Source organism: Pyxicephalus adspersus, chromosome 8 (genome assembly GCF_032062135.1).
Source record: "Pyxicephalus adspersus chromosome 8, UCB_Pads_2.0, whole genome shotgun sequence".
Lineage (NCBI taxonomy): Eukaryota > Metazoa > Chordata > Amphibia > Anura > Pyxicephalidae > Pyxicephalus > Pyxicephalus adspersus.
Genome location: NC_092865.1, coordinates 72021846 through 72049315, shown reverse-complemented (window position 1 = coordinate 72049315; position 27470 = coordinate 72021846). Strand labels below are relative to the sequence as shown.

Genomic DNA, 27470 nt, shown 5'->3' with positions numbered 1-27470 from the left:
AAAATAACACAGCTGTCTCATACTACAATTTTCAAGTGAGCTGATGAAGTGAGCAAAAATTATTCCACAGTTTTTGTGTTGAAAATGCACACACCGAGTTACCAACAGGCTTTTTATAAAGTCAGTAGTAAACTGAAAAAACAGACCTGAGCTCCACCTGCTGGTTGCACCGTGTCATTTTCAAATAATATGTACAGTATATAACCATCACTTATACAAAAGTCAGGAAAGACATTTATAAACATGGCATATCGGAAATTGGAAACTCACTTAGGGTGCATCACATCTGTCATTTTAGTTTGTTCCCCAAATTCCTTTTTAAGAAACTCTTCTAAAGGGGCAGATTCATACGGGCGTGAACCTCGGAAAACTTCATTTTTCATGCGAAAGTATAAACAACGGAGGTATTCCATGGACTTTCCTACCAAGATATAAAACAAAATAGCAGACTCAAAAAAAAACAATAACAGCAAAAGCTCGCAAACATGTTCTCAAGAAAGGTTCAAATGCACCTCTTTTTAAAGGAATTATGTAAAATTAAAAAAAAAAAAAAAAAAAAAGTAGGAGTGGAGTAAGAAAGGGTTAAAATATTAAATGGGTTTTATTTGCCATGTAGGATTCAGTTATAGAGCTCCTCCTCATTCTATTGAAGAGCATCTGCTCACTTGCTGTCTTGTGAAAACAGTTTTACCAGACAGGGACAGGTAAGGCAGTGGGGTCTATATAAATAAATCTGACATTCCTCAACATTCTCTAGTTGAGAACTTTTCAGGTCCATGTGTTCTCAATAGCATGTGACTTATTTTTGGACAATGACTGTTTCACTACTTTCTAAAAAGATTCATAGATAATTATGATTTTTACACATGAATGAACATTTTTTGCTGCATACTTGTAGCTAATCTGTCATTCAAAAATTGACTGAAGCCAAAGCAGGCCAACAGGCCTTTAAGCAGGTCAGTAATGGTAGCTTCAATATTGGACAGGAGCTTTTTGTTTACTTAGATATTCCTACATATGCCTTCCTCTAAGCTGTAAAAGAACACTAACCTGAATAGTTTTCTTCTATTTAGGGGGTCTTATAGGCATCAGATCTTGTTTTATTGTTGGTATAAAGCAACAACACTAATTGTGCGAATATTCACTTCAATTCAAATCATGTGCAGATGAAATAGGTAAAACAGTATCTTTCTTTTTACATGATGAAAAGTTGAAGGAATATTTGCAAATAATAGGTAAATATTTTTAGCTCCTTTAGGCCAAATAAATCACTGCCTCAATAATAATTCTACTGATCAGATCTTTCTTTGGTCTTCACATGCTCATCATCGCCCATTTAGCATGAGAATTAGAATGCTAGATAAATGAAGACGTTAGGTCACAGGTTAGAATCTCGGCCGGGACACTATCTGCATGGAGTTTGCAGCTTCCCCTGTGTTTGTTATGTTAATTGGCTTCCCCCCAAAACCCAAAGACCTTATACTGTAATAAAGACATATGACTATGGTAGGGACATTAGATTGTAAGCCCCTGTGAGGAACAGCCAATGACATGGCTATGTACAGCGCTGCGGAATAGGTCGGCTCTACATAAATACTGTGTAATATTATAACCTCTGATGCAACCTGCTGTAGTTAAGAAAAATTGTACAGTCATTTCAAAGAACATTGGCACACAGAATGCAGCATGATCACATTCATAAATCTGTAAAAATCTAAAAATTAAATGGGTTGTAAAGTGTTTTAGTTTGTACCCAATAGATTTTAATGTAAAAATGAAATTTTACAGTTCCCTGTGATGCTTAGTGTGCTTAAACAGCTGTATCTTTGTAAGGAAATAGAAGCTACAATATTCCTAATATTATTCATATTGAAGTTTTTTTTTTTTTTTTTATTGCATGCCTTACTATGGAAAGCTGTTTGATCAAACCACTCAAAGCAAGGTTGTGATAAATATAAAACAAATGACCAGCAAAGTGCAGCGATCTATAGCAGACAGTTTATGAGTTTATGAGACACTTTGATATTAACATACAGGTTGCAATTGGAGGCAGAAGTGTTTAGGTGGCTTAGAAGAAAAAAAGAGATGGGTGAATCTGAAGCTGTCAATCTGCAACAGTTTTGCAGCTCGACCAGAACTCATGAAGTAGAAATGAAAGAAAATGACAAATATTTTGTAATAGGATATAGTTCAAATAAATGGGTTTCAAATAGTTTTCCCCTATTCAACCTGAGTAATACTGTAACTTACCATGCACTATGGCTAGTGCCAAGATGCCTCCTGTGCTAGTGCCAGAGACCCAATCAAAGAGTTCCCGAATGGGTCGCCCTGCAGTCTTCTCTATAGCAATAAGCAGCTGAATAAGAACGAGTCCACGAATGCCACCTCCATCCAAACATAGGAGCTTGTCATGTCTGCAGGTAAAATTCAAGAAAACAGCAGTCGTAAATCTATTTATACTATGCATAGCATTCTGTAATGTAGAAAACATCACATAGTGACCACACATTTACAGATTTCTAGTGATGCCATTATTTTATAATTATTTAGACAGACTTTTCAAAATAAATATAACACACTACTTTCTGATATAAATGTTATAGGCTATAGAAAAAGGCTTACAATTAAAATAAAAATTGCATGATAATATAAAGCTTATGGGTTACTCACACTCTTAAGCCATCTTCTCTGAAATCTACGGTGTCACGTGATGCTATTATGGTGCTTAGTGCAGTGGAAACATAGACTATATCCTGGAATCCTGGATAAAACAGGTTAGATTATTTCATGGTGAGGCAGGATGCCAATAAAGGACACAGAAACACCAAATAAATAGAAATGCGTTTAACAAGAGCTGTTTCAGCAACAAAAAGGAGAAGGCAGAAAGAAGCTCACACACTCATACACAATTACCGTATTTTTTGGACCATAAGACGCACTTTTTTCCCCCCAGAAGTGGGGGGGAAAAATCCCTGCGTCTTATGGTCCAAATGTAGCCTCTGTGCCCGGGCCGTCTCTCCGGTATCCTCCCTAGCCGCTGTCCCGTCCCCGTGTAGCCCCCCCCTCCGGCCTTTCTCCTGTCCAGCGCGGCCAGAGTGACTGTGACTCCTGTCACTCTGGTATCTTGCGTCCTCCCACTCTCAGCATGATTGGCTGACAAAGTCATGCTGGGAGCAGGAAAGCACACACATACACAACACACGTACACAACACAAAGTAAACAAATGTTATATTGCAATCCGATTGTCATACATAGTATGACAATCGGATTACAACTGAAAGCAAATACTCACCCAGGTGTCCGCAGCTCTGCTTGCTGCTGGCATCTTGCAGAGAGAAGTATAGCAAATGCAGAAATCCTTCATTATGCTATGTATCTCTGTACACATGCCAGCAGCTTCCAGCCTCCGTATCTGTCTCTGTCTGTGTGAGCACACAGGGAAATCCCCCCCTCACATCACTCCGGAGGATGAGTCATCTTCCAGTGATGTGATTGGTGATGTATGGGGGTGTGTCAGGGAGGGAAATTTAAAGGCAGATTACAATGTTTTCATTATTGTTTTAAATTATTATTTATATTTATGTATTATAATTTATGATTTTAATATAATAAATAAATATAAATAATGTTAATAATGGTTCTAAATGCTGCTGTTTACTTTACAGGGTTGATTACATGTGTTTATGACTGTGCTGTTGGTTTTTAATGCACATAAAATATTTTAGGACACTATTTGTTTCAGAATATTTTTTTCTTCATTTCCCTTCTCTAAAAACTGGTGCGTCTTATGGTCCGGTGCGTCTTATGGTCCGAAAAATACGGTACATACTATGTTATCAGAAGCCAGTTTAGATTCATTTATAATAGTCTACACATTGAACGATAATTCCTAAGGGGGTTTGCTGGGTACCACAAGGAATTAGGAATGTAAATGTTTATATCAAGAGCTGCAAATGTATAGTTGTGTGATTCTGCAAAGACTGAGGGTCGCCACCTGGGCGGCGCTACTAGCCGCACAGGTAGAAATGCAAATGGTATTTGATACAATGCAAAATTAAATTTATCCCGCTCAGAGGTGAAGTAATGGGAATGGTTTGTTTTTCATACTGCTACTTCTCCCAGGACAAGGTATCACAATGTTCACTTTGTTTATTTTTTGGACCTACTCAGGTATACATAACTGAATTTACCAATTACCATTTTTGATCTTTATACCACCAAAACAAATCTCCTGCTGCTAGGGGATTTTACCATACCACTTTTCAAATCAAAACAACTGCTAAAAAGAGCTTCTTCATTTTATCCAAGCCCTAACACTAAATCCAACCCTTAGCATAAGGCCTTACACCTAATCTTTACTGAAGCAAATTATACCCTAAAGCTTTACTTTTTCTGCAAGGTGCCCGATTGTTTTACCGAGCAATAAGACTCTTTCTAATTGAATCTTTATACGGTTTACTTAAAGCAGGAAGGTAGGGTAGGAGGGGTAATGTAGCTATGTGTATAGTAATAATGATAGTATATAATACATATATATAAGAATATGTTTATATATGTATTATACATATTAACATTATTTACAAATTGATAAAAATATATTCCTTTTGAGCATGCACATTGAAACGCATATTTTGCTAAGACTTCCTTATCTGCTGAGGAACTCCAGATCGAACATTTTTACTCTCTCAGATTTTTAATAGTGCATTTCTGTAAAGAAGTTCACTGTATTTTTTATACTGGTTATCAATGTAACAGGACAGTCGGGACATTTTAAAACTGTTACTGGAACAGGAATAGAGAGAAAACCTACAGAAATGGATGTCTGATCAGAGGATAACTGTCAGAGGATAGCTATCCCATATTTGGAGATATTTTATCTCTTTTGCTGTTGTTCAGGGAGTGGGGGATCATAGCCAACAATAAAACCACAACAGATAAATAACCCTTCCCCACTCTATCCAACATATTTTTAAAAAACAGCTTAGTTAACAAAACAAATCCTAGTTGCATTTAATCTCATATATATACACACATATTTGCACAAACTGGTTATGGAAAATAGACGGAAAGTGAGTGCAAGAAAAGAAATTATTCTCATATTTCAGATTGAAAAAATAGGGTGATACCTGAAGGGAAAAAAATGACACAGAAAAGTAAGTTTGCACAAGGAAAAGTGAGGGAAAAAGGTGCTAGTTATTACTTTATCCACTTGTTTGGAGCACTCAGGACCATAAAACAGTGGCAAAAGAATTTCATTATATAATTGTATCTTACATTTTGATAATTTTGCTTCTTGTCCTTAAAGGGCTCCAAGAATTAGATAAAGAAAAGGAAGGATTGTAGGAAAAATGGCAGGTTACCTATGCCGCTAGTTGTGTTCATAGGAGGAGCTGCTGTGGAGACACTTGGTGGAAGCTGGGTATCAGGGGGAAAACAGCGCTGTGCTCCCACGTTATAAAGCATGTCAAGCAGCACCTTGCGATTTGATCCTTTAAAAGGGGGAGGGGAAGAAAGAGGTATCATTTCCTGGAGGATGTAAAAGCACACTACTGCAAATAAGAAGCAATGTAGTTCAGCTGTAGTACTGGCACTAAAATGAACAATGTGAAAACTAAATTCTGTGTACGGGTACGGGGTACCTTGTGCAAACTACACTCTATGTGCCTAATAAATAGAAAAACAGTCATTGCTGGTATTTTATCATGCTTTTTCTCTAAAATATGAATGCTGGCAGTTTTGCCATCAATAAGTTTGTTCAGGTAGACAAAATCCTCAAAAAGTGTTTTTTTACTTTACAGCTTTTCTCTGTGTTTTTGATCTACTTTCCACTAGTTTTATAAATTGCAAAAACTAATGAATGATTTAACAATGAGATAAAATTAAGTTCAGAATCTCTACAAACAATTTTTATCCAGTCTTTATAAATTATTGTATAATACTATATATAAAAAATATTTAATTGGAAAAGACATGTATGTATGTGAAGGAAATGATGGCTTAAGTATATGCTGTTAATGTAATTTATTAGACAAACTGTATGCGTTAAAAACGCATGGAAGCAGCCAAGAAGCATTCTTCCTTCCACTCATTTCCCTATTGGAAGTAAACTTCCACTTCAGTGCTTGATTTTAACACCTTTGCTAGACCGGGCTGCCATGAGTCCTGGTGTCTCCCCAAAGTCATTCGGCTGCTCCACATTGGCTCCAAAAACAATAAGAGCTTTAATAAGCTCCAGGTGATCTTTCTGCAGGAAAAATACAGGTAAACTTAAAAAACATGCAAACAAAAATCTAATAACTTAAAAACATAAACATTAAAGATTTCCATATGTGCACTGTTTTTCAGGACATCCTAGATGTCTGTCTGTCTCTATGCCCTGAAACCAGCATGAGGCTATACTTTTTTAATACATTTTTTTTCTTTAGCTTCCTGTTTCTAAACATTATTGTTCTATAATAGAAAAGTTAGGCAATTTAGGCCTATATTACCTAACAGAATGATGATGTGCTTCTGTATGGATCTGTCACTGCTACACTGTTTGTTGGAATTCTACTAATAAATCATCTACAGTACTCTGCAATTCATTGTCTGTAGCTATTTATTCCTAAACAAACCGAAATAAAATGTAGTTTTACTAGAAAGCCTTATAATTCTTGCACAAAATGCTGATTTTGTTTGGACAGACTAAAAAAATGTGTGAGAACTCCAAAAAAACTGTTCTGGTAAAGAAAGATAAAGATGCATGCATAGGTTTTCTCTTTTTCACTCTTTATCAACAATTTTCTAAAAAGTATGCATATAATCATTTAAATTTCACTATCCTAATGAAAAATATATAAGTGTGTATTACCTTCATTGCCAGGTGTAGAGGGGTATTTCCATGCTCTCCCTTGGCGTTTGGATCGGCTCCATGAGTTAGGAGAACCATAGCACAATCAAACCGATCCTTCTTTACCATTATGTGTAGTGGGGTTTCTGATGTCCTGCTGAGTGCATTTACATTGCTACCATGTTGAAGTAACAGCAGAGACATCTGTGCAACAGAAAAGGTACAGTTAAACCAAAGGCAACTCTGTATGCTTCTAACAGAGAATATTTCTCTGTACAGAGAATGTTGTTGACTCCTCCAAATTTTTTATACGCATAAATCTCTATAATTGTGCTTGCTTTCATGTAGGAACATACCAGCTACTTTTCCTGTCACAAAACTCACCTTAAGTGCACAAATATGCAAAAGCTATCAAAACCTAAATAGGGCAGTATTAAACAGAATTTCATAAACAAAAATTTCCTGGAAAAGTAATTTCTTTATTTTGAGCCATACAATGCTATGAATTACTACCAAATTAGGGAATATTTTACCTGGATACATATTATTGTCAAGTTTGCAATCTCAATGTAGATGATACACATACTTCCAGTGTTCTCCCCAGAATTTTTCTTTTCAGCCGGGAGGTGGGAAGCTGTAGCCAGGTCATAAAATAAAGTGGGCGGGGCAAGACCCAGCAAATTTCATGCGGGACACCTGTGTATAAACTCTCCTAAAATTTCATTAGCATGCCAACATTAGACCATAAAAAAAACCTCTGCCCATTTAACGGTCCGCTTCCCTACCTTGAACCCTAATTTCTCTAGAACAGAGAGGTGCAGGGAAACAAAATTATAGTGCACTTGTGGCTAACTGCCCACAAACTTTCATCTCCATGGCAAAATTACAACACACAAAAAACTTTGCCCATCAAAACACGTTGCCCTGTTCAACATGACTATACCCTTCTAGTACCTGAACCCCAGTTTTGTTTTGATGTTTGCAGAGTTTTTTTATGTTCTAATGATGCCATAGTGATGAAATTTTAGGGGTGTTAGCCACAGATGTTCCCCACACATTTTCAGTTTCCTACACCTCCCCATTCCAGAGAAATTGGGGTTCAGGTGTTAGAACTGGGCAGTACCGTATTTTTCGGACCATTAGACGCTCCGGACTATAGGACGCACCAGGTTTTCCGCACGGGAAAACAAGAAAAAAAAATTCATTTGATTTCCCCTGAGATCCAGCGTGCGGCACTTGTGCCCGCCCATGAAGGCGGCGCCGATCAGCATTCATCAAATCAATCGGCGCCGCCTCCGTGGGCGGGCACAAGTGCCGCACGCTGGATCACAGAACAGGCAGAGATCGGCGCAGCCGGGTACCGGCGGGGACACAGGTAAGTAAAAAAATATGCCCCTGTACCTCTGCATTCGGACCATAAGACGCACCCTGATTTTCCCCCCACTTTAGGAGGAAAAAAAGTGCGTCTTATGGTCCGAAAAATATGGTAATTTGTAACAAGGCAGTGCATTTTAACAGTGGAGTTTTCCATGTTCTGATGATACTATAATAAATTAAATTTTAGTGATGGTGGGGGGGGGGGGGGGGTAGCCAAAGAAGTCCCCCACTACACCTACATCTTCGGTTTTGTACACCCCACCATTCTAGAGAAATTGGGATTTAAAGAAGAGAAGCAGCATTGTATGTCAGATATGTGATAGATTTGTGACAGGTAGGTATCAATTTAGGGGCCCCATCTCAATGCTCCTTTCTATGCAAGTGGCCCCAGAGGTCCCCAATTTGCATTTTGAATTAAGGACTACTTTGCGCACTTGCTTTTGAAACAGCAATCCCAATGTTGAATTTTCACAGGTTTTTACAATTCTGATCCCCATTTCTTGAAATTATTTTAAAAGCTGGGGTCCCGAAATTGTGGTTATCACTACGAGTGTTCCATGTGCACCCTGAAATTTTCAAGACATTGTGACATACAGTTAGGAGATATGAATGTTTGTACATAGAGAGCTGAAAGGCTGCAGAATGTGACATGCAATACACACACACACACACACACACACACACAGCTATTAGGCTGCTGATCAGGTCATTACACACGCCACTCGGGCAGGTACATAGTTACACATATTTTGTTTTTATTTAAAAAAAAGCAGAGCTATGAGATGGGGGAGGGACAGCCTGTATTGCAATCTCATCATAGCTGTGTTGTGCTGTTCTTTCCCCGCCCGGCTCTTATCAGCAGATGGAATTCTTTGAATGGATGACAGCCGAGAACTGGAGCAGCCTCTTCATTGTCTGTCCAGAGGATTAGAACTGCTGTTAAGAGCCTGATGTAGGGGGTACAGCGGCCAACCCACTGAAAGGGGGCTGCGGAGAACTATGCACAACTGTACGGAAGAAGCAAAAGGTTCTCATCAGGAGACAGAATGAGAACCTATTGGGTTGAAGAAAAAAGCCACAACCACTTTTTCTGTCATTCAAGAGGTTGTGGTATCAGAAGCTTACTATTGGACCACTGGGACAAGAGACAGAATATTAGTTATTTTTGTATCATGGGAGGAAAGAAAGGGATGTACAATTGAAACAGCAGTTCTAGAGAGCCTCCAACCACTTTAGAATAGAAACAGATTTCTTTAATTGGGATATGATTGAACTAAATGTTTTTATTAGCAGTCCGGCAAAATATGGCAGGACCTACAAAGGGATAATTTCTAAACAAAGGCCACTTTCAATTTTCATATAGAAACAACTGGAAGCAGGTGCAATAGGATGGACTGTTTTCATAGAGGTCCAATACAACCCAACAGCACTGGTAGAAACAGACGGATTCTCTAGTTTGACGGTGGTACACACAATTAATGGCCAAAACAGTCTCTTTTTATTTGAGAGTATTATCAATAGACTGTGACTCTTCATGCATAAACTCATCCATTAAAGATTTGAGCAATTAACAATCAGACAGAGTTGAGGGTATGGTTTGGTGTCTGTCTGGATAGGTTGCCCTGAAGCTTGGTTCCCACTTCCAACGGGTTTTTCTATATCCATCAGGCTGTAAAATGGTTCATCATATGCAAACAACATCGTAGGAACTGTAAGCAATCAAGTACCAGCCCTCACCCACACAAAATGGATTTATTTTTTGCCTAATTTTTAAGCAAGTAGCGGGAAAATTTCAGTTAGAAATCCCTGAATGACCATAGTAAAAGTATTAGCCAACAGAATAGAGTATCTAGCTTCACCTAACAAAGCCAAGGAGGATTCTGAAGCAGGAAGGACAAAATGACACTGGGCTGCTGATATTGGCATCATCAGTAGGCATAAGCCAAACAACCTCAGACCCTTTATTAGGAAATAAGCATGGGGCACCAACAACAGTGAGTCTTAGACAGACTGTAATTGTGAGTGATTATAGCCTGGGTTGGCCTACAATTTTTATGTATTTTTGTTTTATGAAGACAGTAGTGTAAATCAAAAGTTTAAGACCTTCTGTGCCCCTCAGTGGAAGAGAATAAAAACAGATTTTTTAAATTAGGACATGATTGAACTAAATGTTTTGATTCTCAGTCTGGATTATATCGCCTTTGAAAAATCTTTGAAATCTAAATAGGAGTATTATAAGTTTTTTGAGAACATGGAATGTAATGCAATTACATACGAACACATTATAGAATAATCATAAAAGCCAGACCTAAACTTTTTTTCTTACATGATTTTTCTCAATTATGCTTTCCAGTTACAACTGTTGTTGGCTGTTGCCCATTAGAATCAAAACTGTCTGCCCAGAGTATAAGGATTGTGGTAGCCCCTACACAATAATACTGTACCTCAGCATTCTTTGCCCAATGAAGTGGTGTTGCCCTATATCGAGGATCTTCAGAATGGGCCTGGGTAGCAGTAAAGTCCAGTATTGCTTCTGCACATCTTAAAGGGAAGATAAAGTATGTTATTTGCGGTTTCAAAAAATCTTTAGGTCTAAATTTCCTGATGCATTACCTAATCAATGGAAACAAGGACCTCCTCTTTCCAATTTTTTTTTCATTTGCATGGAAAGTGATTGGGATTATTACTGGATTTTCTCTGTGAACACGCATACTGACAATATACAGTCCAAATTCACTTTTAGGTCTCTATTTAAAAAAACAGGGAATCTGACATTCCTTCAAACATTTTTTTCATGGGGATCGTACAGGTCCATGTGTTTCAATGGCAGTGATTGATTCCCACCAGGGAATGTCAGATTGTCAGTGTCCTTTGTTTCTGCTTCATTCCTAAGTATGTGAACAAAATACAAATTAGTTTAGTGTGGGTTTTTATTGAAAAAATTGTATTTTACTATTTTTTTTTTAAATTTGTAGTTTCCAGCATATAATTGCTAATTCAAATTCTAAAGTTCTCTAGCTAGATCCACGGTCTAGGGTGTCACGATTGATTATCACTTTGTTTTCTACAGATTGTCTTGTTTCCTTTTCACATGTCTTCCTCTTCCAAACAGCCATCTACTATAACTCATCTCTGTTCTGTTCCCAAGGATGTTAGTAGGTCATATGACCTCATGAGCAGAATGGAAGTGACTGCAGGAAGATGCACTGAAGAGGAAGACCCTGTGCTGGAAAAGGTTTATACTTTTAATTCACTGCTGCACTTCTCTACATAAAAGTAGGGGGGGGTCAGAGAAGCAGCAGCTATCAGTGGAGTGCTGAGAAAGGGCTCCTTTTAGAAGGACGGTAGAAAGTGGGGCCAACTCAGTCCCCCACCCCGAGAATGCAGGGGCTGCTTCCCCAATAGTTAGGCCATTTCCAAACACCTTCATGTTGAGAAGGATTTTTTTTCTTTCTTGCTCAGCCCTGCTACTTTTTCTTTATCTTCTCCCCATGACAACCCCGCCACAAACCAACTATTGACTGCTCATCCCCAATCCTTTTTCCCTACCTCGTTGTATCCTAGTCATCATTTTCTAAACTGAATTGGGTCTTGCTTCTTTAGCCTTAGTTTTTCTTCCTATTTAACATTACAGATTATAAACTATGTATACATATGTGCTTAGCTGACTAGTAAAACATTCAATGTACCATCCTTAGCTTTGTTATCTGATGTGCACAGTGCATTATGTTATTGTTTCACAACCACCATAACATTACTGATAACCAATAACATTACCAATAACATACTGAAAAGAAAAGGTGCATGTGATATATCAAATTCTGGTTTTAGAGTTGCTGGCATAAAAGACATTTATTGAACCAGTTATAAACAATTTAACAATGACATTATATCACAAAGACGTACTTGCACTTTACCCTACTAATCCATCCTGTTAAAAAATTTTAGTTTGACTACTACCACTGACGACTACTACTACTACTACTACTATTGTTACCCTTTGGTGGAGTACTTCATCGCTGTATGAATTGGGTATCCATCCTTTCCCATGATATCACAAAGAGCATGGCAGCGCAGCAATGCCAGCACAGATTCAGATTTGCCCATACGGCAGGCCACATGCAGTGGAGTCTCTTTGCTGTCACTCAGATGGTTAATACCAACAGATGGAGTAGAGCACAGGATCTGCAAATTTGAATGTAAAAAAAATTTTTAAAAATGGTAAATGTATTGTGGAAAGAGAAAATACAAAAATGATATTTTCACAAATGTGCCCAGAAATTGGCACAAGTTTTTTAACAATATTAACATTGTTATTAAGCCAGGTCTGAAATCTAATAGTTTAAACATAGTAATATAAATTAATTAGCAGTTTTGTTTTGTTTTAAAGCTATAGATTTTATTAAAAATAATTCATTTTGATACATCTATGAGGAACCTAATGCAGATGCTTCCTGTTATTAGGCGATAACTGGTTCCCAGTTGTGGTGCTTCTTTGTCAATTTGTCACATGTCCCTTTAAGGAACTGTAAGTGGCTGTGCCAATACACATTGAGCAGGCATGGTCAAGCATGTTATCATCAGAAAGACCGCCCTGAGCGATCACATGCAGCCAGTACTGGAATATCCACATATAAACAAGAAATGGCTGGAAAGAGGCTGGAGATTTGTGCCAATCTGTGTTGTTTTGTAACATAAATCATGTTATATATCATACTGACATGAGTTTTGATGCATTTTTATTTATTTTAATGGAAAAGACATAAGACAAAAATGCAAAGGTGTGAATACACCCCTAGAGTTTAGAAGTACTTTAATACTAGCATGGGGTAAAGCATACCAAAATACAAATCACAATATAAAGTCAGTCATCCAAAATGCAGTACAAAAACACTAACCTCAATAACACGTGGGTTGTTCTGACGAGCTGCGTAGTGGAACACAGTCTCTCCATTAAAGTCAGCTATGTCTTGCCTGGCCTGGCAGTCGTCTACAAGCTCCTGAATGCATTCAATGTCACCCTTTTTGCAGGCTAGATGAAGTGGTGTGCAGCCTCCATCACACTCTGTACTATTTACACTCCTTTAAATATATTTATATTTAAAACAGTTAATATAGGAATAGATATAAGACTGCAGAAAGGGGGGGGGTCAGAGAAGCAGCAGCTATCAGTGGAGTGCTGAGAAAGGGCTCCTTTTAGAAGGACGGTAGAAAGTGGGGCCAACTCAGTCCCCCACCCCGAGAATGCAGGGGCTGCTTCCCCAATAGTTAGGCCATTTCCAAACACCTTCATGTTGAGAAGGATTTTTTTTCTTTCTTGCTCAGCCCTGCTACTTTTTCTTTATCTTCTCCCCATGACAACCCCGCCACAAACCAACTATTGACTGCTCATCCCCAATCCTTTTTCCCTACCTCGTTGTATCCTAGTCATCATTTTCTAAACTGAATTGGGTCTTGCTTCTTTAGCCTTAGTTTTTCTTCCTATTTAACATTACAGATTATAAACTATGTATACATATGTGCTTAGCTGACTAGTAAAACATTCAATGTACCATCCTTAGCTTTGTTATCTGATGTGCACAGTGCATTATGTTATTGTTTCACAACCACCATAACATTACTGATAACCAATAACATTACCAATAACATACTGAAAAGAAAAGGTGCATGTGATATATCAAATTCTGGTTTTAGAGTTGCTGGCATAAAAGACATTTATTGAACCAGTTATAAACAATTTAACAATGACATTATATCACAAAGACGTACTTGCACTTTACCCTACTAATCCATCCTGTTAAAAAATTTTAGTTTGACTACTACCACTGACGACTACTACTACTACTACTACTATTGTTACCCTTTGGTGGAGTACTTCATCGCTGTATGAATTGGGTATCCATCCTTTCCCATGATATCACAAAGAGCATGGCAGCGCAGCAATGCCAGCACAGATTCAGATTTGCCCATACGGCAGGCCACATGCAGTGGAGTCTCTTTGCTGTCACTCAGATGGTTAATACCAACAGATGGAGTAGAGCACAGGATCTGCAAATTTGAATGTAAAAAAAATTTTAAAAAATGGTAAATGTATTGTGGAAAGAGAAAAAACAAAAATGATATTTTCACAAATGTGCCCAGAAATTGGCACAAGTTTTTTAACAATATTAACATTGTTATTAAGCCAGGTCTGAAATCTAATAGTTTAAACATAGTAATATAAATTAATTAGCAGTTTTGTTTTGTTTTAAAGCTATAGATTTTATTAAAAATAATTCATTTTGATACATCTATGAGGAACCTAATGCAGATGCTTCCTGTTATTAGGCGATACCTGGTTCCCAGTTGTGGTGCTTCTTTGTCAATTTGTCACATGTCCCTTTAAGGAACTGTAAGTGGCTGTGCCAATACACATTGAGCAGGCATGGTCAAGCATGTTATCATCAGAAAGACCGCCCTGAGCGATCACATGCAGCCAGTACTGGAATATCCACATATAAACAAGAAATGGCTGGAAAGAGGCTGGAGATTTGTGCCAATCTGTGTTGTTTTGTAACATAAATCATGTTATATATCATACTGACATGAGTTTTGATGCATTTTTATTTATTTTAATGGAAAAGACATAAGACAAAAATGCAAAGGTGTGAATACACCCCTAGAGTTTAGAAGTACTTTAATACTAGCATGGGGTAAAGCATACCAAAATACAAATCACAATATAAAGTCAGTCATCCAAAATGCAGTACAAAAACACTAACCTCAATAACACGTGGGTTGTTCTGACGAGCTGCGTAGTGGAATACAGTCTCTCCATTAAAGTCAGCTATGTCTTGCCTGGCCTGGCAGTCGTCTACAAGCTCCTGAATGCATTCAATGTCACCCTTTTTGCAGGCTAGATGAAGTGGTGTGCAGCCTCCATCACACTCTGTACTATTTACACTCCTTTAAATATATTTATATTTAAAACAGTTAATATAGGAATAGATATAAGACTGCAGAAAGATAAAAACAATTATATCAAGGGTCCTTTAAAAATGTAATTACATCTGACCTTAAATGCAAGCCAGATCTCCATGCTCTTGGCATGATTGCATACTGTATTTATATTCTCAACTCCTGTTCAACTGACATTTGCAGCCCCAGCTTGTATTCCTAAATGGGAAACAAAATTTTCTGAAGCTGACTGGGCTTTTATCTGGTTAGCCCAAAGCCTAATACAACAGTTAGGCTAATTTTGCTGCAGTACTATACCACAGTATACTGCAATATGCTACTGCTCACATTTCAAAGGCTGCCCCTACTTATTCCAAAGCTAGTTGGGGTCCGTGCTTCTTTAGAAACATTTGTCCATTTTTGGAATGCCACAAGATTATGAAAGTTGCTGGAATATTGTGAAAATCCTTTTTAAAAAGTGCTGGCCAGATGATATGACAGCTGCAAGAAATTTTAGCCTAAATTTAATTTTACATAACTTCAAGGTGAATAGTATGAAAAAAAGGAAGAGCGTAAAGCTTGTTTTTTTTGGGGCAAAACGTGATTATAATGTCAAAAATGTTTACAATTAGGAACAATTATTAAAATATACATCAGCTGTCATGGTCCTAGCCCATTAAATCTCATGGGTGTAAACAGACCATATTAATTATACACGCAAGTTCCCTTACTAAATATAACAGAAAAAAGTAGGACAAACACGATTAGATTGTCTCTTGTCCCAACGCATTTTGCCTGAATGGCTTCCCCAGGGGATATGTAGAGACCGTTAATAGACACACTGTATATAAAGATATGCAGATATATAACGGTTTGGTGGTTGTTCTTAGACAATAGAATACATTATGTCAAACATTCAAATAAAACGTTGTATTAATAAGAGCTTGATCTTAGTAATGATGGTAATATACATAACAATAACAAATAATTATTTAACCACCTGAGCGTTACACCAAAAATATTTAGTGCGAGAAATTACGGGCTTAGCGGTTAGGGGGTTAAACTATTCGAGTGATTTGAAGCTTGTAAACGATAACAGTATTACTTACTGTTGGTTGTTTTAGTCAAGGTATGTGCCAGGGAAAGGACACAGGTAAGTAAAACTATAGGATTTTGGGGGCGTGTCCGGCCGGCTCTTAAGATGGCCGTGTGTTGAGAGAGCTCTGTGTGAGTCTGGGCTTTAGCGACTGTTCCCGTAGCGACTGTGGTCCTTCGAGTGATTTATCGGTGCTCCGGTTTTACACTAACTCTGGCTAACATGACGAGATGCAAGAAGGGGGAGACGGAGCCTCAGAAACTTTCTTACTATTTTAGGCCGCAACAATCCTGTCAGCAACAAGATGGCGACGGGACTCCACCTTCGGCCGCTTCTCCAGCACAATCAATAGGTGATACTTCTCCGATGTTTGATCGTAGAGCAAGATCTACGGGCAGTGCGGAAGATTCCTCCCGCATTACTACATCACCAAATCCGCCATCTCCTGTGTCGCAAGACGAGGCACAACATATCTCGGAGCACGCAGTAAGTAAGACAGAGGCTGAGGCCTTACTATTAGGCCCGTCTGTGGAAATAGATTTGGCACGTTTCCAAGTGGGAGATGCTGTGCTCTCTCCGGCAACTTTGAAAGAGATGCTTTTGTCCCTACGGCACTCTATACAACAAGATCTAAATTCTATGTTGGGTAAATTTACTGTTTCAATTGCGAATTTTGGGAAAAGACTTCAACATGTGGAATCTAAAATGGGGGAATTTTCCCAAGCGCACAATGACCTGATTGACCCTCATCGTGAGCATACATTGGAGATAGATTGGCTTAAATCTAAAGTGGCCGACTTGGAGGATCGCTCACGACGCAACAATATCAAACTTGGAGGGATTCCAGAATCTGTGCTTCTAAGTGATTTAGGAACCTTTGCTAAACAATTGTGCCATGCATTAGTTCCATCAGCTACAGATTTAGAACTCACAATCGATCAAGCCCATAGAATTCCTAAGCCTGCGTTTCTCCCTACTGAAACCCCAAGAGATGTGTTGATACGTATGCATTTTTTCCATACCAAAGAAAAAGTTATGGCGGCGGCTAGAAGAACACCTCCTCTACCAGATCAATTTTGTAATATTCAATTATTCACCGATTTATCTGCCCAGACGATCCAGAATCTGAGAAAGCTGGCACCTATTACAAAAATCTTACGCGATAACCAGATTGGGTATCGCTGGGGATATCCAACTAAACTTCTTATTGCCTATAAAGGTGTGACCCATGCAGTTTTCTCGGAAGAAATGGGCCGACAACTCCTTCAAGAATGGAATCTTGACAAACCTGCATCTGGACATCAATCACCAGTATCTCCGAGAAAAGTGTCCCAGGTGTGGACCTGAGTTAAGACGGAAGGACTACCTTTGCTACCTAGCCCTTACTGACACACAAAATGTGTTTTCTATCTAGCCGAATGGATTTTTGTTGCCCGATATATCTGGTTATTAACCAGAGGGACATTTCTTTTTTCTTTTTTTTTTTGTTTGTATTTTTGTTATACTAGCCAGCCAGTTTCTTTTTGTTGTTGGAACATATCCGATAGTCTCCAATTTTCAATTATTGGTCGAATTAATCTACTCAGTTATGATACCTCAAATTCCAACAGTAGTAAGATGACGCGCTTTGTTTCTTTGAATGTCCGTGGTCTCAACAGTCCATTTAAAAGAAATTTATTATCCAAAGAACTACAAACCTTGAAAGCAGATGTTGTTTTTCTTCAAGAAACCCATCTACATAGCCTACATCCACCCAAGTGGAAATTGAAGGACTTCTCCCATATGTATATGGCAAATATCCCTAAAAAGAAATGTGGAGTGATGACGATGATTAGAGATACTATTTCCTATCAATATCTTCATCATCTTTCTGGAGAAGATGGCAGATTTCTTATTTTGATCTGTAAAATCAACACAAATTTTCACTTTGGTGAATCTATACACTCCTAACTATAACCAACACTCCTTTTTGAGGAAGTTCTTTAAATTGGTTAACAAGGTTAAACAAGGAATACTACTTGTAGGAGGCGATTTCAACGCGACTCCTTATTCTACTCTGGACTCCAACACTCAAAATAGAAGACGATCCAAAGATTTGCGTAATCTCCTAATAGAATACGAGTTGTTGGATATTTGGAAATGTCAACATGGGGAGGAGCGTGATTATACTTATCACTCACATGTTCATCATTCATATTCTCGTATAGATTTTTTCTTGACGGACTTAGGATCTCTTTTGAATGTTACTCAATCTTCTATTGGATCTATAACATGGTCAGATCATGCGCCAGTGACAGCTATATGGGGAGATCAATCTGTTAGACCGGATAGACTTTGGCGATTGAACACCTTTATTTTGAACCATCCAACGTATCGAGAGGATCTTGTGAGGGCTCAAGATCTATATTTTTCTATAAATGATACTGCTGATGTTAATATCTTTTCGATATGGAATGCACATAAGGCTTATATGAGGGGTCTGTTTATTAAAGCTAATGCTCATGAAAAAAAGAATAGAATGAGACAAATAAATCAGCTACTACAATCTATTATAGATTTGGAGACCCTTAATAAACAGTCCCCTTCTCCACAATTAACGGCTGAGTTATCTAAAACTAGAACACAACTCAAATCTCTTTTGCTTGTGAAGTACGATACATTTATTAGAAAATTGAAAGCTACTCCATATTCTTTAGGTAATAAACCGGGGGCATATTTAGCTAAGAAAATTAAACTTAGAAGAACTAAATCTAATATTTTTTCTATTTTAGATCCTGTCACCAACAAATATTTTTATAGCCCTCAGGGTATAGCAGAAGCTTTTCGTAACTATTATAAAAGTCTTTATAATTTAAAGGATGATGATACTACGTTTCAACCAATTGAAGTATCTATATCTCAATTTTTAGATTCCATCTCTCTAACTTCAGTTACTGCATCACAATTGCAATATCTTTCTGTGCCCTTTACAATAGCTGAAATAATTAAAACTATTAGCTCCTTACCGAATCACAAAACTCCAGGAGATGATGGTTTTCCTAATGAATATTATAAAGTCTTCAAGACGCAACTCTCACCATATTTGGTTCGAGTATTTCATAAGGCAGCTGAATGTGGATGGTTTCCTAAGGAGATGCTTCAGGCAGTGATGGTCACTATTCCTAAAGAAGGGAAAGACCAGTATAGGCCTATTTCACTTCTTAATTCTGATGTTAAGATCTATGCAAAAATTTTGGCAAATAGGTTAGCTCTGATCATTCCGGATATAATTCATTCTGATCAGGTAGGATTTGTTAGGAACAGACAAGCTCCTGATGGTACTAGAAAATTGATTAATATTCTGCGCTTCGCGGAACTCCATAAATGTTCCTCTTTACTGTTTTCTTTAGATGCTGAAAAAGCATTTGATAGAGTGCATTGGGGTTACTTGTCTTTTGTGTTAGATAAATTTGGTCTGTCAGGTTGGGTTAAATCGGCTATCTTATCTTTGTACTCTACTCCTAGTGCTAGAGTATTTACATCTGGTGCTTTATCCTCTAATTTTGACATTACAAATGGCACTCGACAAGGCTGTCCGTTATCACCCATTATTTTCACGTTATTAGTTGAACCGTTAGCAGAAAAGATACGTTCAGAGGTGGAGATACGAGGTATGTCAATAGCAGGTAGGGAGCATAAAATTAGTTTATTCGCAGATGATATCATGTTAATATTGGCTCAACCTCTGACATCTCTGTATGTGGTCTTGGATGTTATTGAACAATATAGTAAAGCTTCCTATTACAAACTTAACATGTCCGAGTCACACATTCTTCCATTAAATATACCTAAAGTCGAAAACAAGAAATCTCTATAGCCGGTAGGATTGCAGCATTCAAGATGTTCCTTTTGCCAAAGTTTTTGTATATATTTCGGACAGTCTGTATACCAGTACCTACTAAATTCTTTAGTCAAGCGCAAAAATATCTATCGGCATATGTTTGGCTTAATAAAAAACCGAGTTGTAATTATTCAACCATGATTAAGGAAAGGAAGTTTGGAGGAATGGGACTACCTAGTTTTCAATTTTATTATGCTGCATCTCTTATGTCCCAAATTAAGCATTGGTGGACTAGTGATATTGGTAAAATAAGGGTGGAAATGGAATTGTCTTTTCTCAAATGTTCCTACTTTTAGTGGTTATTATTAGCTATGAAACTGGGGCTTCCAGTGTTTCATAATTATTATCCCACCATTCAAGCCACTCTTCAAGTTTGGGGTAAATATTCAATTTATGACCCAAATACGCTAACGACTATGCTAGATACCCCAGATTTGCGAATTCTGGAGGTATTTATACCGCATTTAAATCCCAATTATTGGTATAAATCTGGAGTTACTAAACTTAAAGATTTATATTTTTTCAAAAAATTTAAAACTTTTCAGTCTTTGCAAAAGATTTACAACTTGCCGTCCACAGCATTTTTTACTTATATGAGAATTCGACATTGCTTGTTGAACTTAGACTTATCGGATAGACTACCTATTGATAAGTCTGTCTTTTTCTATTTCACTAACTTAGCTTCGGGATCTAGAGGTATCTCCAGATTTAATAGATTACTCAGCTCCAATTTAGGATTTTGTAAATCTTCAGCGATGCGAAAGTGGGAATTAGCACTTAATGCGAATATCCCTGATGGCTCTTGGATGGCTGCATTAAATGCAACATATCAAACCACTAAATGTGCAGACCACTGGGATATGTATCAGAAAGTGGTGAACCACTGGTATCTTACTCCGGCCAAGATGGTGCATTTTTCGGCATCTGGCACAAAAAAAAAAAAAAAAAAACTATAGGATTTTTTGAAAAACGCTTATGCCTAAGAGAGAGAGGGAGTAAGGGGAATAGGTTAAATGTTTGTTATTGTAAATTATGTGGAAGGATTAGGTAAGTATATTGTATTGGTTGGTGGATTCCAATTAGTTGAAAAGTGATTGCTGGTAATGATTGTATCCTCAGTTATAAAATTTCATATTTATACATTTTGGAGGATAAAATTAAAAAGGTCACAGAATTATCTTTCAAAGGCTAGGTATTGGCAATAAAGGTTTTACTTACCTGTGTCCTTTGCCTGGCACATATCTTGACTAAAGCAATCAACAGTAAGTGATACAGTTATTCTTTACAAGCTTCAAATACCTTGAATAGTTTAAATAATTATTTGCTTATGCTATATATATTACCATCATTACTAACATCAAGATATTATCAATACCACGTTTTATTTGAATGTCTGACATAATGTACTCTATTGTCTAAGAACAACGATCAACCTGTTTATATATCTGCATATCTTTTTATACAGCGTGTCTATTAACGGTCTCTACATATCCCCTGAGGAAGCCATTCAGGCGAAACGCATCAGTCCAAGAGGCAATCTAACTGCGTTCGTCCTATGGTGTATAGTTAATATGGTCTGATTACACCCATGAGATTTAATAGGCTAAGTCCATGATAAAATGTCACCAGCCTTTTACCACTTTTATGTAACTTTCCTAACATCTTTTTCTGGTCACTGGCACAACAGCCCTGGGAGTAAAAATAAATTTCCTCCTGCTCTTATTAGTGTTTCTGTTCACTTTTTGTCCATTATTAGACCTTTTTTTAATATTGGTTTTGCATTGACACATACAAAGGTATATTGGTATACCATCTAAAAATTACTAGCATCAATTCCATTACATGCATCCACTGCTGTATCAGAATCACTGTATGCCAATTACATAATATAATAAAGCCTATTATTTTATTATTATGACAATAGAAACCTTTTGTCAAGTTTCACTAAATAGTTAAAACTGCCTGCCCAATCTGCTGTGTGGTTGAAAATGTCAAAGCAAAAGAAAAAAGAGGGATCTGTCAAAATAATGGGTACAAATGCCAGGAAATACACAAGGTGGCACTCTTAGCATAGTTATTTTTCAAAGTTTAGACGAATCCCAGGATGGACAAAGATTTGCATGATGACAAAGTATATAGGTCTTTGGGAGAAGTTTTTTGCAATTCTGGTTTCAGGGTTTGTGAATTTTGGTCTGGCAAACAGTACATGTGGCGCAGGTATCCATGGCCCCTTTGACATTCATATAACAAGTAGTCAGATCAAAACCATGGTGGGATTTGCAGGACTTGGGAACTTGAATCTTTGGCCCTGGCCACTTTAAAAAGATATTTGATGTAGCATGTTTTAGTAGGAGGATAACAGAACTGCTTTTTCAGCTGCATGATTCTCAGGAGGTTTTGCCTTCTGTTAAGCCACATATGCTAAGAACTGTGCAGGCAAGAAGTAGACCCAAGGATTAGAAAGGATATTTCTCCTTTATCTCTGAAATTCCGGTTAATTAAAGTTAAAAAGATATACATGTTGCTTATTTGTGAAAAATGTGCAATTACTTGGCAATAAAATTATTGCAATGAGGTTTGCCCTGCCCATGAAAATAGTAGCTTAATCTACAATTTACCTGTGTAGTGAAAGTTAACAACCAGTACAATATTTAACTGCTCAAAGGTGCAATTCTGATAGCTGGGAATTCTGGCAACTCATATTTTTACAGTTCACTCAAGAATGTCAATCACCTTGGCACCATCCAGTTATAAGTTAGCTTCCCCCCTCCCATATTGTCAGCTTGTATTTGCAAGTTTAGAAGTGATCTGTACAAATTACTCTAGACTTGATTCTATGGGCCTGATTTATTAAAGCTCTATAAGGCTGGAGAGGACACACTTTCATCAGTGAAGCTGGGTGATCCAGCAAATGTTTTGAATTTTAGACCAGTTCCATTTCAGGTTTGCTGGATTGCCCAGCCTTGGAGAGCTTTAATAAATCAGGCACATGAGGGAATGTTGGCTTATGTTATTTTATAAAGCTTCAACAATGTGGGTTAAATGGGTATGTAATCATCTCGGTCCAGTTACATTTTAGGATTTTGGAGGCACTTTTTTTAATACCAGAAAGTGTTGCACCCCTGCAGAAAGATTTAATTTGCAACCCTGCAGATTGGGCATGAGTATCATGGTTGTACATATTTATTAAATTACGAAACATTCAATTAATCATTAATTGCCTAAAACCAAGGAACAAAAGAAAATCATAGAACAATATTAAGAATTTTGAGAAAGTAAAAAATGAGATCCTAAACATTAAGCAAATTAAGAATAGTGATATAGTAGAGAAATCTCCAATGAATGGGAGCTAGAAGAGAAGGGAAGAATACATTTTAAAAATACTGCCAGAAGACTGGATACAAATTTGTAACAGGGCTGAGGTTAAATCAGCTAGGTTACCATGTATATTTTACGTACAATAATATTTTCAGCTTATTATTAGCCAGTAAATTATCTCCATACAGATGAACGCTTCATAAACCTTTAACATGCCCAAAAAGCAATGTTAGGATTATAGTAATTGTCCCCTTTTTTCTGATAATACAATCATTATTTGTTTCTCTCACCTTAAAATACCATTGTGCCTAAAGCTTTCTCGAAGTCCCATCTCAACTGCCACATGGGCCAAAGACCAATTGGGATGGCTGCGCAAAAAGTCTGTAAGTTGTTGGACAGTGTCAAGACGAAGTCCTTGCCTTGAACTTTCATAAAAAGGCCGTAATTTGATTGCAAATTCCTGAAATTTCTGTAGAGCTTCTGCCTCTGAATCCAACTGAAAGAGGCTGCAAGTAAATGTAAAACATCACATCACAAGTATTTAAACGCTGCACAGCCTTATCATTACTTCAACATGGCACCCCAGGCATTTATTAAAAAAAACAAAAGTTTATGTATTTATATAGTCAGACTGTGGTAAATGGGCACTAGCAGCCAATCGGGTATACTGCAGTGCAAATATGGTGGGTAAACAGATATGAGATTGCAGGTAATTTGCATTGTGGGAATGATGATTGTTCCCCCAACAATGACCATTACTAATGAAGGGAGCAGGTGTGGGGGGTCTGTTTTTTTGTCAAAAGGATAGGAGGCTACACACTTTTTGCCCCATTCCTTGTATGGCAAACTAGATTCAAAATAACCTTTTATGGCTAGGAGACGGGGCACACATGCTTACTGCCCCATTTCCTATCTAGGAAGGTCCCAAACATATTAAGGGTCTGGTCTATGTAGCAGAGCCTTGCTCTAAGTAGTGTTGGTCAAACTTTTCTGAGACATTAACTTTGGTGGGATTCAAATTCTGGTGAAAATAAACCATCAGTCGGTGAACGGTCAGCAAACCAATTGTGCAAAATCCACCAAGACTAGTTCTTTTATTATATGCAGTTATTTTTCAAGATAAAACCCAAGAAAATGAGCGTGTACTAAATGTATTTTTATGCTGCCCAGTCTTTAACTTCAATGTATACTATGCATGCATCCTTATTTGAATCAAATTTTGAAACATTGTAATAAAAAAAGTATTACTTTAAGGTCATAAGCGGGAAGATACTAACCGGTATGCATTTGGTGGAGTAAGGGGATTAACTAAAAGACAGTCCCATGATCTTGCAGTTTTGCTTTTGTAAAGCTGGAGACGTCCATCTTCTCTGATTCTAGGACAACCAACATAGTCCAGGAGAGGTACCTCTCTGACTTTATAGGGATTGCTAAAAAGGTTGCTTACTGCATTCACAGTGTTGAAGATTCGTCCGAAAAGGTCCATGGATATCACTGAAAAAATCAACAATAGGCAGATAGTTAAGGTATTTTCTGTGTTTATAAATGGCATGGTACTTGTTATAGTTTAAACCCATTATTCTGCAGGCTCTATATACCTCTTGTGCCTTTACGTGTATGGATTCAAGATACCCATAAGCTTAGAATTTAGGAGACTATACACTGGTATATAGTTGACTTGAATAGAAATTGTTTACCTAACATAACCGCCAGAAACCCACCAACCCAAGAAATCACTGAAAACTTTGCCTCTCAACTTTGACAGTTTAAATCAAAAGTGAGCACTTCCTAACAACCAGCAGCTGGTGGGTGTACTTGTTAAAGATTACTGAAACAGGCAAAGCAAGCACAGCTGGAGTGGGGAGTGTTGGCCATTGAATGACATTAGCATTGAAAAGTTGAAGGGGGGGGTTGTTGGTTGCTAGGGCTGTGCTGTGTGTGGGTCTCCACACAGGAATTTTCAATCAATATTCAATTGCTATAATGTTTAAACATTGATTGTGAAGGTCCTCATTTTTAACAGATTTTCAGTGTTTTTAGACATGAAACCTTTAGATATGTGCCACAAACATCCAGAAAGCTCATTATATATGCTACATTTAGTTATTTATTACAACTACCAAAGTGTTACTGCAAGGTACATAAACATGTGCCATTATGTATGGATTGCAGTCACCTATAAATTTAGGGCTAGGACTACCTGACTGTAATCCAGAAAGCAGCAAAATGATTATATCCCTATAGCCCTATAAATTGTGCTAGCAGATAAAGTCATTCTCTTATCCAAAAGATACACACGTGCAATAATTGTTTTTTTTTTTTTAAGGGTGCAACACCACCCCTTATTTTCGATAGCCTAGACGATTGAGACTTAATGGGAGCGCAAAGCCTCCCAGGATACCTACATCACGCATCCCGGGAGGCTTTTGGGTGCTCCTTCTGCAAAGGAGCCTTTTCGCTCATAGAAAAAAATTTGCGCAGTGAGATCAGCAAGTTTTCTTTCCATCCTACGTCACCCAATCTTGTGCCTTGGTCAGGTGACGTAGGATGAAGAACCCGGAAGAAGAGGAGAAGATAGCGGCGCCCGGAGTCCCGGCTCCGGGACAACGCGGGACCCAATGCACGACACACCCAAATGGATCAGACAGCCCTGCAGGATTGAAGTGTTTTTTTTGGCAGTTTTTAGTTTAGTTCCTCTTAAACTCCTGCAGCCATTTATCATCCCAGAGCAGCCAATCAGAACCAAGAACAGAAGGAAGAAGATGGAGGCACACAATGGTTACAGGTGATTGTACTTCACAGCCATCACCCTTCCATTTGCCTAATTGTAGAAGAAGGTGTAAATTTGGAGAGAATTGCTTAACATAGGAACAAAAGAGGAATGGAAAAGCACAGGAAGGAAATGACATTGGAGGAACACACAATATACACATACCTGCTCATACAAATAGTGAGCAGACAGTAACCATAGACTGCACTGTGTGTAGCTGACAGGTTATAACAACAGGTAATACTGGGAGGGTAAATACAGGTCACTGGGTACAAGGTGACAGCTTCAGCACTATCACTGGGTACTTACATGAGATTAACAAACAATGTGCAAATGGTCATCAGACAAACGGTGTTCAAGACAGAGATCAATCCCAAATGTCAAAGGTCTCTGGTCTCCAAAAACATGGCGGAGTCACGTGACCAAACAAACATGTCATTATTTAGGCGCCATTTTGTGGGAGACACCTAAAGGCGTGGGGTGTTAGCGTATACGAGCTTTAAAAATTGCATTCACTATGAACTTACTCCATGATATGTATAGACGAATCAAATACGTACTGCTGTAATTGAGGGAATACTCTGCGGGTTATGCAGCCTATGTGTGTGTGGTGTATAAGGCGCGTATGATAAGAGCCACGCCCACCTGTCAACTTGTTCGATGGTAGCGGCTAGTTCCCACTAAAGTAAGAGGGACCCGGAAGTGACGTAATGTATATACCAGGAAGTGGGCGGGGCGTCACTGATCAAACTTGAAGCCCGGCAACCTGCATTTGAAAGGCAGGAAAAATAGATTATCAGTTTCCACACACAAAAAAGAATGTGTCTGTGTGATTCAGAGATTATAAACAGTCAGGGTAAATCTGGGGTGTCATACTCTTAATATAGGGCCCACTGGTAGTTATGGGGGGTGGGGTTCAGGGGATTGGAATGCATTAGTAATATTAAGGAATGATATGAGGGTGTGAAGGAAGTGTTAAGACAGGTGATGGGGTGAACTGGTATTATTGCAGGGGATATGGAAGGATGGGGTAAAGTGGGGACAAGTGTTTTGTATACTAGTGTTATTGCAGTGTAATATGGGGGTAAGACAGGTGATGGGGTGCACTCCCATCGTTGTGAGGTAATATGGGGGTGCAGTAGGGGGGAGACAGGTGATGGGGTGCACTCCTATTGTTGTGAGGTACCGTATTTTTTGCAGTATAAGACGCACTTTTTCTTCCCCAAAACTGGGGGGGAAAAGTTAGTGCGTCCTATACGACAA

The 27470-nt window shown here is 38.0% G+C and overlaps 1 protein-coding gene across 4 annotated transcripts in view; it reads right to left on the bottom strand.

Annotated features, from left to right (window-relative positions):
• The window catches only part of PLA2G6 (phospholipase A2 group VI), a 47750-nt gene extending 20890 nt beyond the window's left edge, over window positions 1-26860 (bottom strand). For 2 of the 4 annotated variants that reach the window (XR_011922031.1, XM_072421133.1), the window contains exons 1-9: window positions 13106-13229; window positions 12205-12392; window positions 10652-10748; window positions 6852-7034; window positions 6137-6245; window positions 5362-5490; window positions 2671-2761; window positions 2251-2414; window positions 271-421 (exon numbers count right to left, since the gene is read on the bottom strand). Coding sequence is in view for 3 of the 4 variants with exons in the window: in XM_072421133.1 (XP_072277234.1) it covers window positions 271-421; window positions 2251-2414; window positions 2671-2761; window positions 5362-5490; window positions 6137-6245; window positions 6852-7034; window positions 10652-10748; window positions 12205-12314 (1034 nt within the window). In the remaining variant the exon portion in view is untranslated. Of the gene's footprint in view, window positions 1-270; window positions 422-2250; window positions 2415-2670; window positions 2762-5361; window positions 5491-6136; window positions 6246-6851; window positions 7035-10651; window positions 10749-12204; window positions 12393-13105; window positions 13230-14067; window positions 14256-14968; window positions 15153-23727; window positions 23944-24714; window positions 24932-26767 lie in introns of those variants that run through there. The other 2 variants (XM_072421135.1, XM_072421134.1) reach the window with 2 other exon arrangements.
• Window positions 26861-27470: the final 610 nt, after the last annotated feature.